Consider the following 12,958-nt stretch of genomic DNA (forward strand, 5'->3'; position numbering starts at 1 on the left):
CACGTTCCTGGGAGGCATTTTACAAGGGAGGTGATTAAAAGTTAAGCATAGAACTAGGCCAACTGTGCAAATTCTGAAACATTCTGGTGTGTCTTCCTTTCCATTTTTTTAATGTGGTAAAATGTAAGTAACATAAAATTTACCATTTTGTCCGTTGTAAGTGTACAGTTCTGTGGCATTAAGTACACTCACATTGTTGTGCAATTATCACTATCATCAAGGTCCAGAAAGTATTTTTATCTTTACAATGAAAACTAGGTCCCATTACACAGTCAAACTCCTCATGCTTACCCACTCCCAGACCTTGGGAACCGCCCTTCTACGTTCTGTCTCCATGAATTGGACAACTCTAGGTACCTCATGCAAGGGGAATGACACAATATTTGTCCTTTTTATAACCGGCTAATTCCACTGAGTATAATGTCCTCAAGTTTCCTCTGTGTTGTAGCATGTGTCAGAATTTCCTTCCTTCTTAATGCTGAATAATATTCCATTGTAGGTATGTGCCCTATTTTATCTCTTAATCTACTCATGGACACTTGGGTTGCTTCTACCTTTTGGCTATTGTGAATGATTCATTTATGAACATAGGTGTACAAATATCTGTTGGAGTCCCTGCTTTTAATTCTTCTGGGCATATACCCAGAAATGGGGTTGCTGGATCACATGGTAGTCCTATGTTTAAATTTTTGAGGAAGCTCCATAGTGTTTTTCACAGTGGCTGTACCACTTTACATTCCTATCAGCAATGCACAAGGGTCCAATTTCTCCACATTCTTGCCAATACTTGTTCTTTTCTTTTCTTTTTTTAAATAATAGCCATTCTAATTTGTCTAAAGTGGTATCTTATTGTGGCTTTGATTTGCATTTCTCTAATGACTAGTCAAATAAGCATCTTTGCATGTGCTTATTGGCCATTTGTATATTGTGTTTAGAGAGACATCTATTCAAGTCCTTAGCACGGTTTTTTACTGGCATGTTTTCTTCTATCTTTCACACACCACCCACAATTATGGAATCTGAGTTGTAGTTTGGTTGCCTGCCTGTGAGGTTGTGGGGAGAGAGCAAGGCTTCATTTGCCTCGGAAAGGCCAACAGTTTGCATATGAAATGAACACTAATCATCCTGTAGAGTCTGCTAAGAAAAATCTGCAAGCTACATTGTTCTGCCGTTTTTTCCCCCCACAAAAGAAAGATGGACAGATTGAATGAAGGCCCTCACTACCCAAATTATGGGGTGAAATCAAAGGCTAAAGAAAGTACTAGAAAGAACTTAGTACTCGCATGGCTTTCAACTAAGACACGAATGAGCAGCTGTTCTATGTGGTGGTGGCAGAGTTGTCCTCAGCTACTTTCCTCCTGGCTAGCATACCATCTTCATCATCTTCATCATTGCCACCTGTCTCCTCGTTACCATCAGAATATTAAGTACCATTTTGTTTACTCCTTCTCGCACAGGTGGCTCTTCTTCCTCTCCTTCCTCCTCCTCTTGATTGGTTCCATCTCTCTTTCTTGCCTTTGGTTTTTCCTCTGATTCCTCAGGTTCAGGATCAAAGTTGAAAGTGAAGAAGTTATAGGCTTCTTCAGCAGAAGGGAAGCCAGGTGGAACCTAAGGAGCAACAGGATTTCAGATTTTAAAAGCTGAAACGAGCTCTTCATAGTTCACTGTCAGCTGGCTTGATGCTAACGGCATCAGGCACATTCTAGGCATCGTAAGCTTCAGACCTTCCTTGATGGTACGAGATTACTGGTACTGAGTACTGAGTACTGAGTACTGGTACTGAGATTACTGGTACTGAGATTACTGGTACTGACCTTCCTTGATGGTACGAGATTACTGGTACTGAGCTTTAACAAGTGCAGGAGGCACGTGGTGGCCTCCTTTAATGAGAGTCTTTAATGAATTACCTTTTTAAGAGCCAGCTATTATTTATACTCCCACAAGCACAAGCATGTAAACATTATGATAGCAGTCCAGGATTTTGAAAATAGGAATTATTTCTCACACTTTTTTCTTGCATACTCCATGTCAGTAGGAGTTAGGTCATGTCCTCTCATATCGTCATCTCCCATTGGATATTTTTGAAAAATACAAACAAACCAGCAAAAACCATGATTTAAACTGTACGTTATTTAAAGCAAGCATGATTTTAAAAGACAGGATTTCTTACCGGGGGTTTAGACCTGATTTTTCGTACAGAATCACGGACCTTCACTCTGGAATAACTCTGGGAGTCATCTTCTTGTTGAGTCCTTTGTACCCCTCTACCTGGCTAGATGAGTGAAAAATGATAAATACACCATTTAAATCAAGAAGCTAAGTATGGTGTGAAACAAGCATTAACCCTCAGAAGACTTATCTTCTGATCAATGTTCCTAAGCAGTGAAATGCACACAGATGTCAAAGATATTTGAAGCTTAAGGTTGCTAAATATTTTCTTACTCAGCTCTGTCTCTCTCAGGACTAAACAAATATAAAATTTTATACTCAACGAACCCTAACATGAAATCAATAGACTCTCCAGTCCACTGAGGATCATTTCTTTTTTTTATTAGTTTCAGGTGTACAAGACAAGGTAATACTTAGACGTTCATCATTTATATCCCTCACACTGTGAACCCCCCTCCCCCCATCCACTATCCCTCCGACCTCACACTGAGCCATCACATTATATATATATAATTATAGTTGGCATTCATTAATGTTTAGCTTCTGGTGTGCAATGCCATGATCAGGCACACAGAGGATCATTTCAATATATGAAGACAAGCATCAATAATATCTGATTGTAAATAAGTCCAACATACACCCTCCAGGGCACATGGCCTGTCCTTCTGTGAACCTTGGGACCTGTTGTCCCACTGGAAGCTGAGCCTGTGCTGTCTTGAGGTGATGACACTCCTGGGTGTTCCTTCTCTCCTCTGGAAGCAATCTACCAGGTACTGTTCCCACCTCATCCTCATCTCTCTTCTAATCCACCCCGTCTAGAACCTGGCTCCTGCTCCTTTTTCATCTAGCACCCACCACAGAACTCAGCCACCCTGTACCTCTATGCCTGTTGCCATGTCTGGGATCCTCAAGGGTGGGCTGTGACCATCATCACAGTAACTTCAGAGCCCATTGGACACCCGGCAGGAAGGAGTCCACCCATATCTACCTGGACAACAGGTAGAGGGTGTCAAGGGATCAGATCTAGGGTGACCTGGGACACTGGACCAGGCCCACAGAGAGAGACATTTTGGTCATGTCTAATGGAGGCCAGGTTTTCAAATGTTCTGTATTATTTCCACCTGGGAATGTATGTATTCTTGGAAATTCGTGTTTGGCTTTGTTCTTTTATTAGAAGTTACTGAGTATAAAGTGAAAAGAAATGCTAAAGAAAGTAAGCACAGGTTTGTGTTGGTGAATTTGGATTACTGACCAAAGTATTCCTAACCGGTTCTCTTTTTCTCAGACTCTATAGCTTCTAACATTAGCTAATACTTACATAGAGAGGCCTTAACATGTGGCAGGTGCTGTTTGAAACACTGTACCATGTATGAAATCATTGAATTCTCAACACAATACCAAGAATTACGTTCTGGTAGTATCCCTATTTCACAGACAAGAAAAGTGGGGTCCAGAGAGTCAATAAATGACATGTCCAAGGTCACAGAGCTAGTGAGTGAGCTTGCCAGCATTTCATACTGGACAGTTGAAGTCCAGCATCTGGGACCCTCGTGTGCTACTATACACTTTGCTCCAGAGAACATGAATGGACCACTTTTTAGATATTCCTTCTGGGTTGAAGTATATGCATGAAGAAATGTGCTTGTGAGTGGATGTTCCCTTAGGGACCTGAGATCAAGGCTAAAGACAAGGCCGCTGATGTTTACCTCAACACTAAGAATGGCTTTTAGGGGACATAATAGGTATATAGCTCAAGGTCCTGCTCAGGAGAAATAAATCCCCTGTAAGCCAAGAGTATATTGTACTTCTAAAACTTCCAGCTTTATTTGGGATATCATGGCCCATGGACAAGTGAGAGCTGATTTTCAATTGGGAGGTATTAGACAAGGCCAGATATAAGAGATTGGACTGTCCTGTCACTTAGTCCACTTGGCGAGATGCTGAGACTCACACACCGGCCGAAATAACCTACGTGTTTGTATCAAGCTGATGGGATTTTAGGCCGTTTTTCTTTATTTTCCAATATTTTTTAAATTGTGGCTCTTATGAGGAAAAAAAATAAATTGGAATTAGGGAAAAAGAAATGTCTTCTTAGTAAAATGCAGTAGCAAATTGTCACAAAGCCATTCTACTGGACTCACTGAGTGTTCCCACTAAAGAACCATAGACCGTAACACATGAGCGTGGCTGCAACTTTCCTTAGACTCATGCAATCTTTGGCTTGTTTGGGATGGACAGAGATTAAATTTTTATACCATCTCATCATAGAAAAATCATCATCTAAAAAATATTCCCAATGCCTATGCTTCTTTCTCTCACTGGTGAGAATCCCCCAAACCATCATCATCGTCAATACTAAACAATTGGTTTGGCTTGAAAACACTCCACTGAGCCATTTGCTGTGTCATTCCTCCCCTTCCTTCTTCTGCCCTCTTACCAGCTTGTGTTTCATCTACATCCCTGACAAGTCTTTCTATCTTTTACTGGCTTCCTGTCTGTCTCATGCATCTTTACTGTAAGTTTTTCTCCAAGTGTCAAGACCCTCCTCTTTCAGTCTTCGTTCCCCCAGGAAACAAAGACATTCTGAAAACTTCCAAACACATCACAGCAGAACTGCTCCTAAAGCTCTTTCTCCAGGCCTGGTCCTCTATGTACATCTCTAGAGGAGCACACATTGAGATGCCCCAGTACTTCAGATGTGAACACAAATCATTCCAATGCATTCAAACCACCTTCTCATCCATCATCAATAGCTTTGCACGGCTGCTCCTTAGTGTAACATTCAAGGCCCCCACCGTCTGGCCCCATTCTTTTCTCTCTCTCTCTGTTTTCCAGCAAGATCCATGGATCCTGCAACTCTGACCTATGAGACAGACTGAGAATGAGATGGAGCTGGGATCAAATCCATAGATGCTCTGTAACCAGGGGGTGGCTTAGCACTTGCACTGAACTTCAGTTTGTTCATCTGTTAAATGAGAAATGAAAATAATAATACCCACCCCACAGGGGTGTCTGGATAATGACATGTCATAGCATGGGAAATAGACTTGGCAACATGTCTGTCACCGAGTAGTAATCTATCAATAGCAGCTATTATAATTATTAATAAGTACTGAATACCTCCTCTGTGCAGAGCTTTGTTCAGAATTTTTGTTGGAAATTGTATATTATGCTTCAGTGTCTTTGATCATAAAGCAGGGATGGCCCATTTCTCACCTCTGTGCCAAATTCAGTCTCCAGTTCTTTCTTGCTAGGACTTTGTAAGCGCCTGGGCCGAGGGGTGGGGGTTTCCTGCAGCAATGCACTTTCTGCTTTGGACTGAAAGTGAAACGGAAAATTACTACTACATAAGGTCAGTAATGCTATGAAAACCACAGTCACCATCTCGATGGACAATAATCAGTAAAAAATACACACTGTACCTCTTTAAGTGATAAGAGCAAGTAAAGTGGTTTAGAAAAGTGACATTAAGTTCTTCTGAAGCATAATTTTCATCTGTGCCAATGTTCAATACAACATTAACATTTAAAACATGAAAAACACATTTAACGGTATTCAAATCTATGCAATTTTGAGCAAAACAAGCAAGTGAGACAAGACCTGGAGAATTGCAATCAGCACTGAACAAAATATTCATGTTGTTTCTCTCACCCTTGCAGCTTGTAACTTCTCCCTCATGCGTTCTCTCATGGAAAATTCTGCAAAGCCCGTTCTGGAAGCTGAAGGAATTGGAGGTAAGCCTAAAAAAATATAAGAAAATTACTTTAAAAAACAACATTTTTTTTTTCCAGAGGGAAGCTTAGATTTAAAAAATAACAAGAGGATGTAATTTTATTTTGCAAATTTAGAACTTTGCATAAGCAAATGTGAAATAACACTGACAACCATCCATTTGACGTAATAAGTACATGTCTTGGCTACTTTGAGACTAACAGTGAAAATCTTGGTCCTGCCAGGACTGTCATATCGACTTAACTGAGAATAAAACGAATGGCACATGACTGTTCAAGGCCAGACACACTCCCTAATTCAATTACCATGGGGAAGATGCTCTCAAGTTTGTTGATTTGAGAAGCAGGCTTGTCAGGTGAATGGATGGCTAATGCGTTTGGGGTTTCAGAGTCCAACTCAACCGCACTGAGAAACTTGAAGCAGAGAACACTTTTCTATAGACCCAGGCCATAGCTTTGAACGTTGAGACAACATACATTTTGTACAGACTGTTAAATATACATGTAAATATCGTGAAATGTTCTGCAGCTATTAGGTGTCAGGCATTGTGATCCACGTGTTGAATTAATGTTCCCATTATTCTTATGCCATCCCTGCTAGGAGGGCACAGGGGTTATTCCAGGTATCTGGAAGATGAAGACTCTGAGGTCCTCTGGCTCTACTGTCACACAGCTAGGTTGTGGGATGCTTGGCATTTGGTCCCAGTTCTATCATCTCCAAATGCTCTAAACCGTTGTGAAAGAAGTAGAAAGAAAACGAAGTGTTTTGGGAACAGGATGTTATCGTGCTTGGAGCAGAGGGGCTCTACTGGGATGAAGCAGGGGAGCAGATCTTAGAAGGAGTTTGGGGTGCAGTGATGGGGAACCTCTGATGTCGCATTAGGGGTTTAGATTATATTCCCCAAGCAGTGGGGATGTCTGAACCATGTAGAGAGAGAAGCTGCAGCTGAGGGATAGGACGGTTGGGGTGAGGGGGTGAGGCACCAGGGACCCCAGCTAGGATGTCCTGACGAGATAAAAAGGGAGGGAGTCAGTGGGAGTCGGTGGGAAGAGGCCACCAGGCGAGGCAGGAAAGACAAAAGGACCCAGTGATGACAGGGCGACAGGGCATTGTGGTTCTCACAGCAGCAGCAACACCGAGCGGCACTTGTTTGTTAGACATGCACATTCTCAGGCCATGCCCCCGACCTGCTGAATCACACACTCAAGTGGGAGGACCTCTGGTTCAGATAAAGAAGGAGAAGGTGAAGGTGTGTGAGGTTTTGACTGAGGCGATTAGGGGTTTGAGGCTAGTGAGAGAAAAAAGCAAATGAAGAAAAGCCAGCCTGGCTCACACAGCAGTGACTTTGTTTGGAGACAGCACGTGTCTGAGTGCTGGAAGGACATGAGCATGTGTTTGTCTAGCACACCAAGTGCTGGGAAGGGCCTGAAGATAAAGACTTTGGAAGCATTTCCCCCACGGTGAAAGCTGACGTTGTGAGAAAGCCTTTCTGTCACTCGTAGCCATCAGCATGGTTAAGGGTGGGAGGCTAGCAGGTGAACGAAAAAGAGAAGGCCAGATATTTTATTTGAAGGAAAAGGGGTGGAGAGAGGGACACGAGGAGATGACAGGCAAAGGCCACTGTTTGCAACAATCTTGCAGGTTCCCTCAGCGTCTGCTTTATGCAAACAAAGACTGCAGTCCCGAGCTGTAAAGTCACGTCTCTGCCAGCTGGACTCTCAGTCTCAGAGGTGGTCCTTTCTTCCTTTTGTGTGATAAGAAGATATAAAATCTTACTTAGATCAGGCTCCAACCATGCCATGTATTCAATGCCTGTGTGAGGCATGAGTAATCACCGTAATGATTAGAGTCTTGCACGTGTGGGCTGAGGTTCTTTAAGAGAATCTCTGTCAGTTCAATGAAATGGCCTTTGGCATTCTCTTTTAACTCACTTAAAAAAAAATCAAGCTATTACTTCCACTTAAAGATCATGTAACTTCAGTAGATCATGTCCCTTGTTATATATGCTCAGAGACCAAAGGCTTTTCCTCTATTGCATTTGTCACATTTTGAATTTATGTCTTTGTGTGGTTATTTGATTAATAATCCACCCTTCGGTCCTGTGGTCCCCAGCCACACAGGGCAGTGCCGCTAAGCATATGGATGGCTTGGGCAGGTAAAGGAGGGGTCTAGTCTTAACGTCCTGGTGCTTGCCAACCCCCTTCACCAGATGACTGGCCACCTTGCTTCTGCCCCCAAAGAGAAACCTTTTTACAATTAACAGTAAACGCCTTTGAACATGAAAATGCATCTTGTTTATTTACTCCCCATCCTTTTTATACAAAAAGTTTCAGTTTTTCAAATTTAGTTAAAATAACTACTGCCTATAGATACGTGGTTCACTAGAATAATTTTATGAATTATTTTTCAAAAGAGACAAGATATTTTACTTAAACACAAGATATTTTACTTAAACATTCTCTTCTGAGCCAAGAAACTAGTTTCTTTAGTATTAATTTTAAAAAGCTTGAAAAATTTTGAAATGCTAAAAGTAGCTGTTCCCTGATTTTTATTTTTCAAGTCTGCTAGCAGCATTTAGAGGATATAAAGATTTCCAACTCAGGTTTGTACGACGAGCTGGTGATGCGGCATTTTCCCAGCTAGAATGTGACCAGCCTGAGAGCAAGGACCATGTTGGTGATTTCTGCACCTGGTACTTTGTAGCATTAAGCAGTGAAGGAAAATCAGATAAAGGAACCATGAGGGTGTGAAGTATTTCAAACAAAATCAATGTAGTCCTCATTTGGATGGAATCAGATGATGGTGATGACTCTTTTTCCTTAAGGTAATAGCACTAACATGATATCCACAGAAAGCCACGTGTACTAATTTGCTCCCTTTGACATAATAACGAATAGGGATTAAATAGTTTCACTTCTAGCTTGATAGACTATGGTGTACAGTGTTTCTTTAAGCAGCTGGAACTACTAAGACAGCCCTCATAAAACATGTTTCCCTAAATTATAGTCAATTACTCCACTACATTACTAATCAACGATGTGATCTCAACCTGTCTCTATTTTTCCCTCCCTGAGGATAGGAATTGCTTTGCCAGGCTTGAGAAAGGGTGCAATTTCACAGTTACATAGAGAGGCACATTCAGAAAAAGGCTCTTTGACACGAGTTAGAAAACCCGCATGACTGAACTGTCTGCAGCATCAAATGCAATGAGTGTGCTGAAAATAATTTCTAAATTATTAAAGATTGACTTTGGGGCATGCAAGAACTTACGGATGAGAGATTTTCAAGGCATTCCACTAAAATATGTACATATTGTCAATTAGTGTGAAATATGGATTTCCTTGACAAAGCGACGTTTTTCCTTGGAGGCAGCAGGGGTTACACGTTCAGCCACGTTGCACTCAATGGCTTCCCCACAAACCCATTCATTTCAAGGCTTCATCAGCCTCACGATTGCAAATGGCTTCCAGACCTTCCTGGCGCTCTGTCTCCCTTTTCCCATCACCCATACTCCCTGTATCCCATTCTCTCTCCTTACCGGCTTAATAAAATGATGGATGCTTTCCAGTTTTCTCCTAATAATTTCTATTATACCTGACCCCCAGAAAACATAACTACCTTCTAATAAAACAGGCATTGCATTTTGGAATCATTTTCTAATCTTCTCATCTTCAGTTCCCAGCTTGATGTGATCTCTTTGCTTCTACGTAGAAATGTGTTTCTAAGGTCCTTCCTCCACCAACCAGAAGTCTTCCCTTTTCCCCCCGACTTTTGCAGAAATTCCCATGCTTCTTGCTAGGCCCTTGTTGAGAATCTCACTGCCTAGACCAGAGCTCTGTGTATACCTTGGGGGATACCATAGATCGTAGAAAAATGACCATGATGATTCTTGTTCAATCGCCTACCTCTCCCACCTTCCTACTCTAGTTAAAGAATACACTTCTAAAAGTTTTTATTTATTGCACCTTTTATAATTAATAAATATTTACCAAATTTTACAGTAACTTTATGTTGTGCACTGTTGTTAATTATAATAATAGCTCAATCAAAACTTCAGTTTGTTAATATGGTGAGCAATAGAAGATTGGTAAGCATAGAAATATATTATTTAAAATTCTGTGGGGGGATTGGAATGACATTCAAGAAGAAAGGGGAACGGCGTAAAATTGCCAACTGTCCAGGGAGAGCTTGTTCTTCTTTTTTTTTTTTTTAAATAGAGGATGGAGGTTATCCAATCACTCTTCCATTTAGGTCCTTTTGAATAATGCTAAGAGTGATACAAGTTTTCATTTAAGACATTCATATTTACGATAGGCCTTAAACAAAAACTTTTTTGTAATATTTAAAAGTATGATAAAAAAATTGTATGGCAACTTCCCTACAGGCACAGTTCTTGCAGGGATGGGAGACTAAAGGGTTGGGAGAGCGCTGGCCTGAACTGCCTTTTTATTCCTGCCTCTCCTTTCCCCATCGTAGATAATTTCCCCCTTTTGTAAAATTCCAGGGATAGAATGTAAATATAGAATTGGAATCAGGGGGAGCATGGGACAGAAGCCAGCTTGACTTCAGGAGAAAACACTGGAGAGGAGCACAGCCAATATCCTAAAGGCTTGAGAGGAAAAATGTAATGTGTTGGACAGTCAGATCAACTGTCCCCAGCTTCTCCCAGCTTCCTATGGATGTAAGCGTGGGGATATCCCTTCAAGCACAGTCAGCCCTCTGGGAACGTGGGACTTCCTCAGCTATCAGGCAGAAAAATTCCAGCCCCATGAAAGGGCCGAAGGTAAATGGTGGTTGTCACTAGGGTGACTATTTTCTTCTATTTCTTTCTCCTGGTTTTCTAATTTTTATAAAATAGTCTAGTGCCACTTATGAAAATTTTATGATACAAAATGAAAGTCAAAAGAGACTGAGAGAACAGCAGGCTCTGCCCTGGGTTTCAAGCCCCAGAACTGCTCATAGTTCAAGTTTTCTGAGGGGTCAGGAGGTCACTTTCTTCTACTTCTCAGGTTCTTTCTTTCAGTCTTATTAACTTTTTCATGATATATTAACTGAAAACTTGGGGCTGTTATTCTGGCGCCTGAGTCTCCTTTGGACTCAGGGGTGCTTGGACCTCAGGATTCTGGCTCTGCCTGCTGTGTCTTCCTGCTTCTTTCTGCTTTAGCACATCTTCCAAGTTTAGGGACTGTTATGGACTGAAGGTTTCTGTACCCCCAAAATCCAGATGTTGAAGCCCTAACCCCCAATGTGATGATATTTGGAGGTTGGGTATTTGAGAGGTAATTAGGTTTAGATGAGGTCTTGAGGGTAGAGCCCCCATGATGGGATTAGTGTTCTTATAAGATGAGGAAGAGAGACCAGAGCTCTCTCTCTGTCTACCATGTGAGGACACAGCAAGAAGGTGGCCATCTGTCAGCCAGGAAAAGGGCTCTTATAAGGAAGTGAATTGGCTGACAACTGATCTTGGACTTCTCAGCCTCCAGAGTGTGAGAAATGAATGTCTTTTGTTTAAGCCACTCAGTCTATGGCATTTCACTGAGTCAGCTGGAGCTGACTCAGATGGGTCATTGTCCTGGGCAGACGGGGCTAGCCAGCCCCGCCATGTCCCTGTGTTCCGTCATCACCATGGTGGTGGCATAGAGCGAGTGGGCTTCCAACAGGACTGAGCCTCTGAAAGGTGACAAAGAATATCATCTATTGTGATGTGAAAATTTGGCCTGGGGTCGAACCTTGCATATTACCTTGGGCAGAATAGAAAAAATGCAAACAGCATTCCAGAGGGCCAGGAACTGCTATCGAGAGACAGCGGGGTATCGGTACCTAGTCTCAGAAAAAGCTTCATGAACTTCCAAGAGGGGAAATGATATGCAAAGCTTCTGAACTTGGAATATTTTTGTAAGAGTTAATCTCTGACAGGATATTAGTATTCTACCAAACCCAATTTGGGAAGTGCTAAATTAGGGAATCTTTTCTCCACTTTTCATGCATTCAGCAAACAAATATTTATTGAGCACTGTCGTGTGTGCTAGACATGAGGGATAGAAAAGTGACTCAAACAAACAGCTCTCTCCACCTTCATGGGGTGTGCTTGGGGAAGATGGACCACAAACAAGTAATATGCTTAGTATGTTGGATGATGATAGGTGGCATAGAGATAAATAAAGCAGGATCGAGGATAAGGAGGGCCAGGAGGGAGAGTTATTGTAATTATAAGTAGAGTGGCCAAGCAAGGGCTTTGAGATGACATGGAAGCAGGTGAGAGAAATGAGGGATCCAGCCATGTGGACAGCTAGGGAATGCGCGTTGTAGCTACAGGTAGCATCTGGTGGAAAGACTGCGACACGGCCACGCCTAATGTGAGACCAGAGCAGAAACGGGGAGCAGAAGGGGTGGGAGAGACAAGGGGTAGACAAACAGTAGATCATCCTACAGAATTTGGCTTTAACTCTGAGTCAGGTGAGAGTCATTGAAGGATTTGAACAGAGCAGTGACATGACCTTGTTTTCTTAAGACCACTCTGGCTGCTGGGTTGTGAATGGAAGCAAGGACATCAGTCAGGAGGCTGTTGACTTCTCCAGATGAGAGTGGAAGGTGTCTTGGATCAGGGTGGCAGTGGTGGATGTGGTGAGAAATGGACATATCCTGAAGTTAGAGCAAACAAGACTTCAGGGAGATTGGATGTGAGTAGATAGGAAGACAGAAGTTAAATGTGACTATAAGTTTTTGACCCAAGCAATAGAGAAAAGGAAATGTCCACTTGAAGAGGTAGAGATGGCTGCAGGAGAAATAGTTGGGGTTGGGAAAAGAAGAGCAGAAGCTCAGTTTCAGTCGAGTAAAATTTGAGTTGTCTCAAAATAGATCATAGACTTAATTAAGTATAAGTGCTAAAAGCATAAAGCTTCTAGAAGGAAATATAGGAGAACATTATCATGACCTTGGGTTGGGCAAATAGTTTTTAGTTGCAATCCCCAAAGCACAATCCATAATAGAAAAAAAGTGATACATTTGACTTTGTCAGAATGAAAATCTTTTGTACTTCAAAAGACATCATTAAAAA

General features: G+C 41.8%; 1 protein-coding gene across 12 annotated transcripts in view; it reads right to left on the bottom strand.

Moving 5' to 3' along the window:
• CC2D2A (coiled-coil and C2 domain containing 2A) overlaps window positions 1-12,958 on the bottom strand; it is a 113,485-nt gene that overhangs the window by 80,743 nt on the left and 19,784 nt on the right. For all 12 annotated transcript variants that reach the window (XM_081055938.1, XM_081055936.1, XM_081055937.1 and 9 more), the window contains 4 exons: window positions 5,821-5,909; window positions 5,386-5,487; window positions 2,171-2,272; window positions 1,432-1,608 (listed from right to left, as the gene is read on the bottom strand). In XM_081055938.1, the coding sequence (XP_080912064.1) occupies window positions 1,432-1,608; window positions 2,171-2,272; window positions 5,386-5,487; window positions 5,821-5,909 (470 nt within the window). The remainder of the gene's footprint in view (window positions 1-1,431; window positions 1,609-2,170; window positions 2,273-5,385; window positions 5,488-5,820; window positions 5,910-12,958) is intronic.

The sequence above is a fragment of the Rhinolophus hipposideros genome (genome assembly GCF_964194185.1).
Source record: "Rhinolophus hipposideros genome assembly, chromosome: 1".
Classification (NCBI taxonomy): domain Eukaryota; kingdom Metazoa; phylum Chordata; class Mammalia; order Chiroptera; family Rhinolophidae; genus Rhinolophus; species Rhinolophus hipposideros.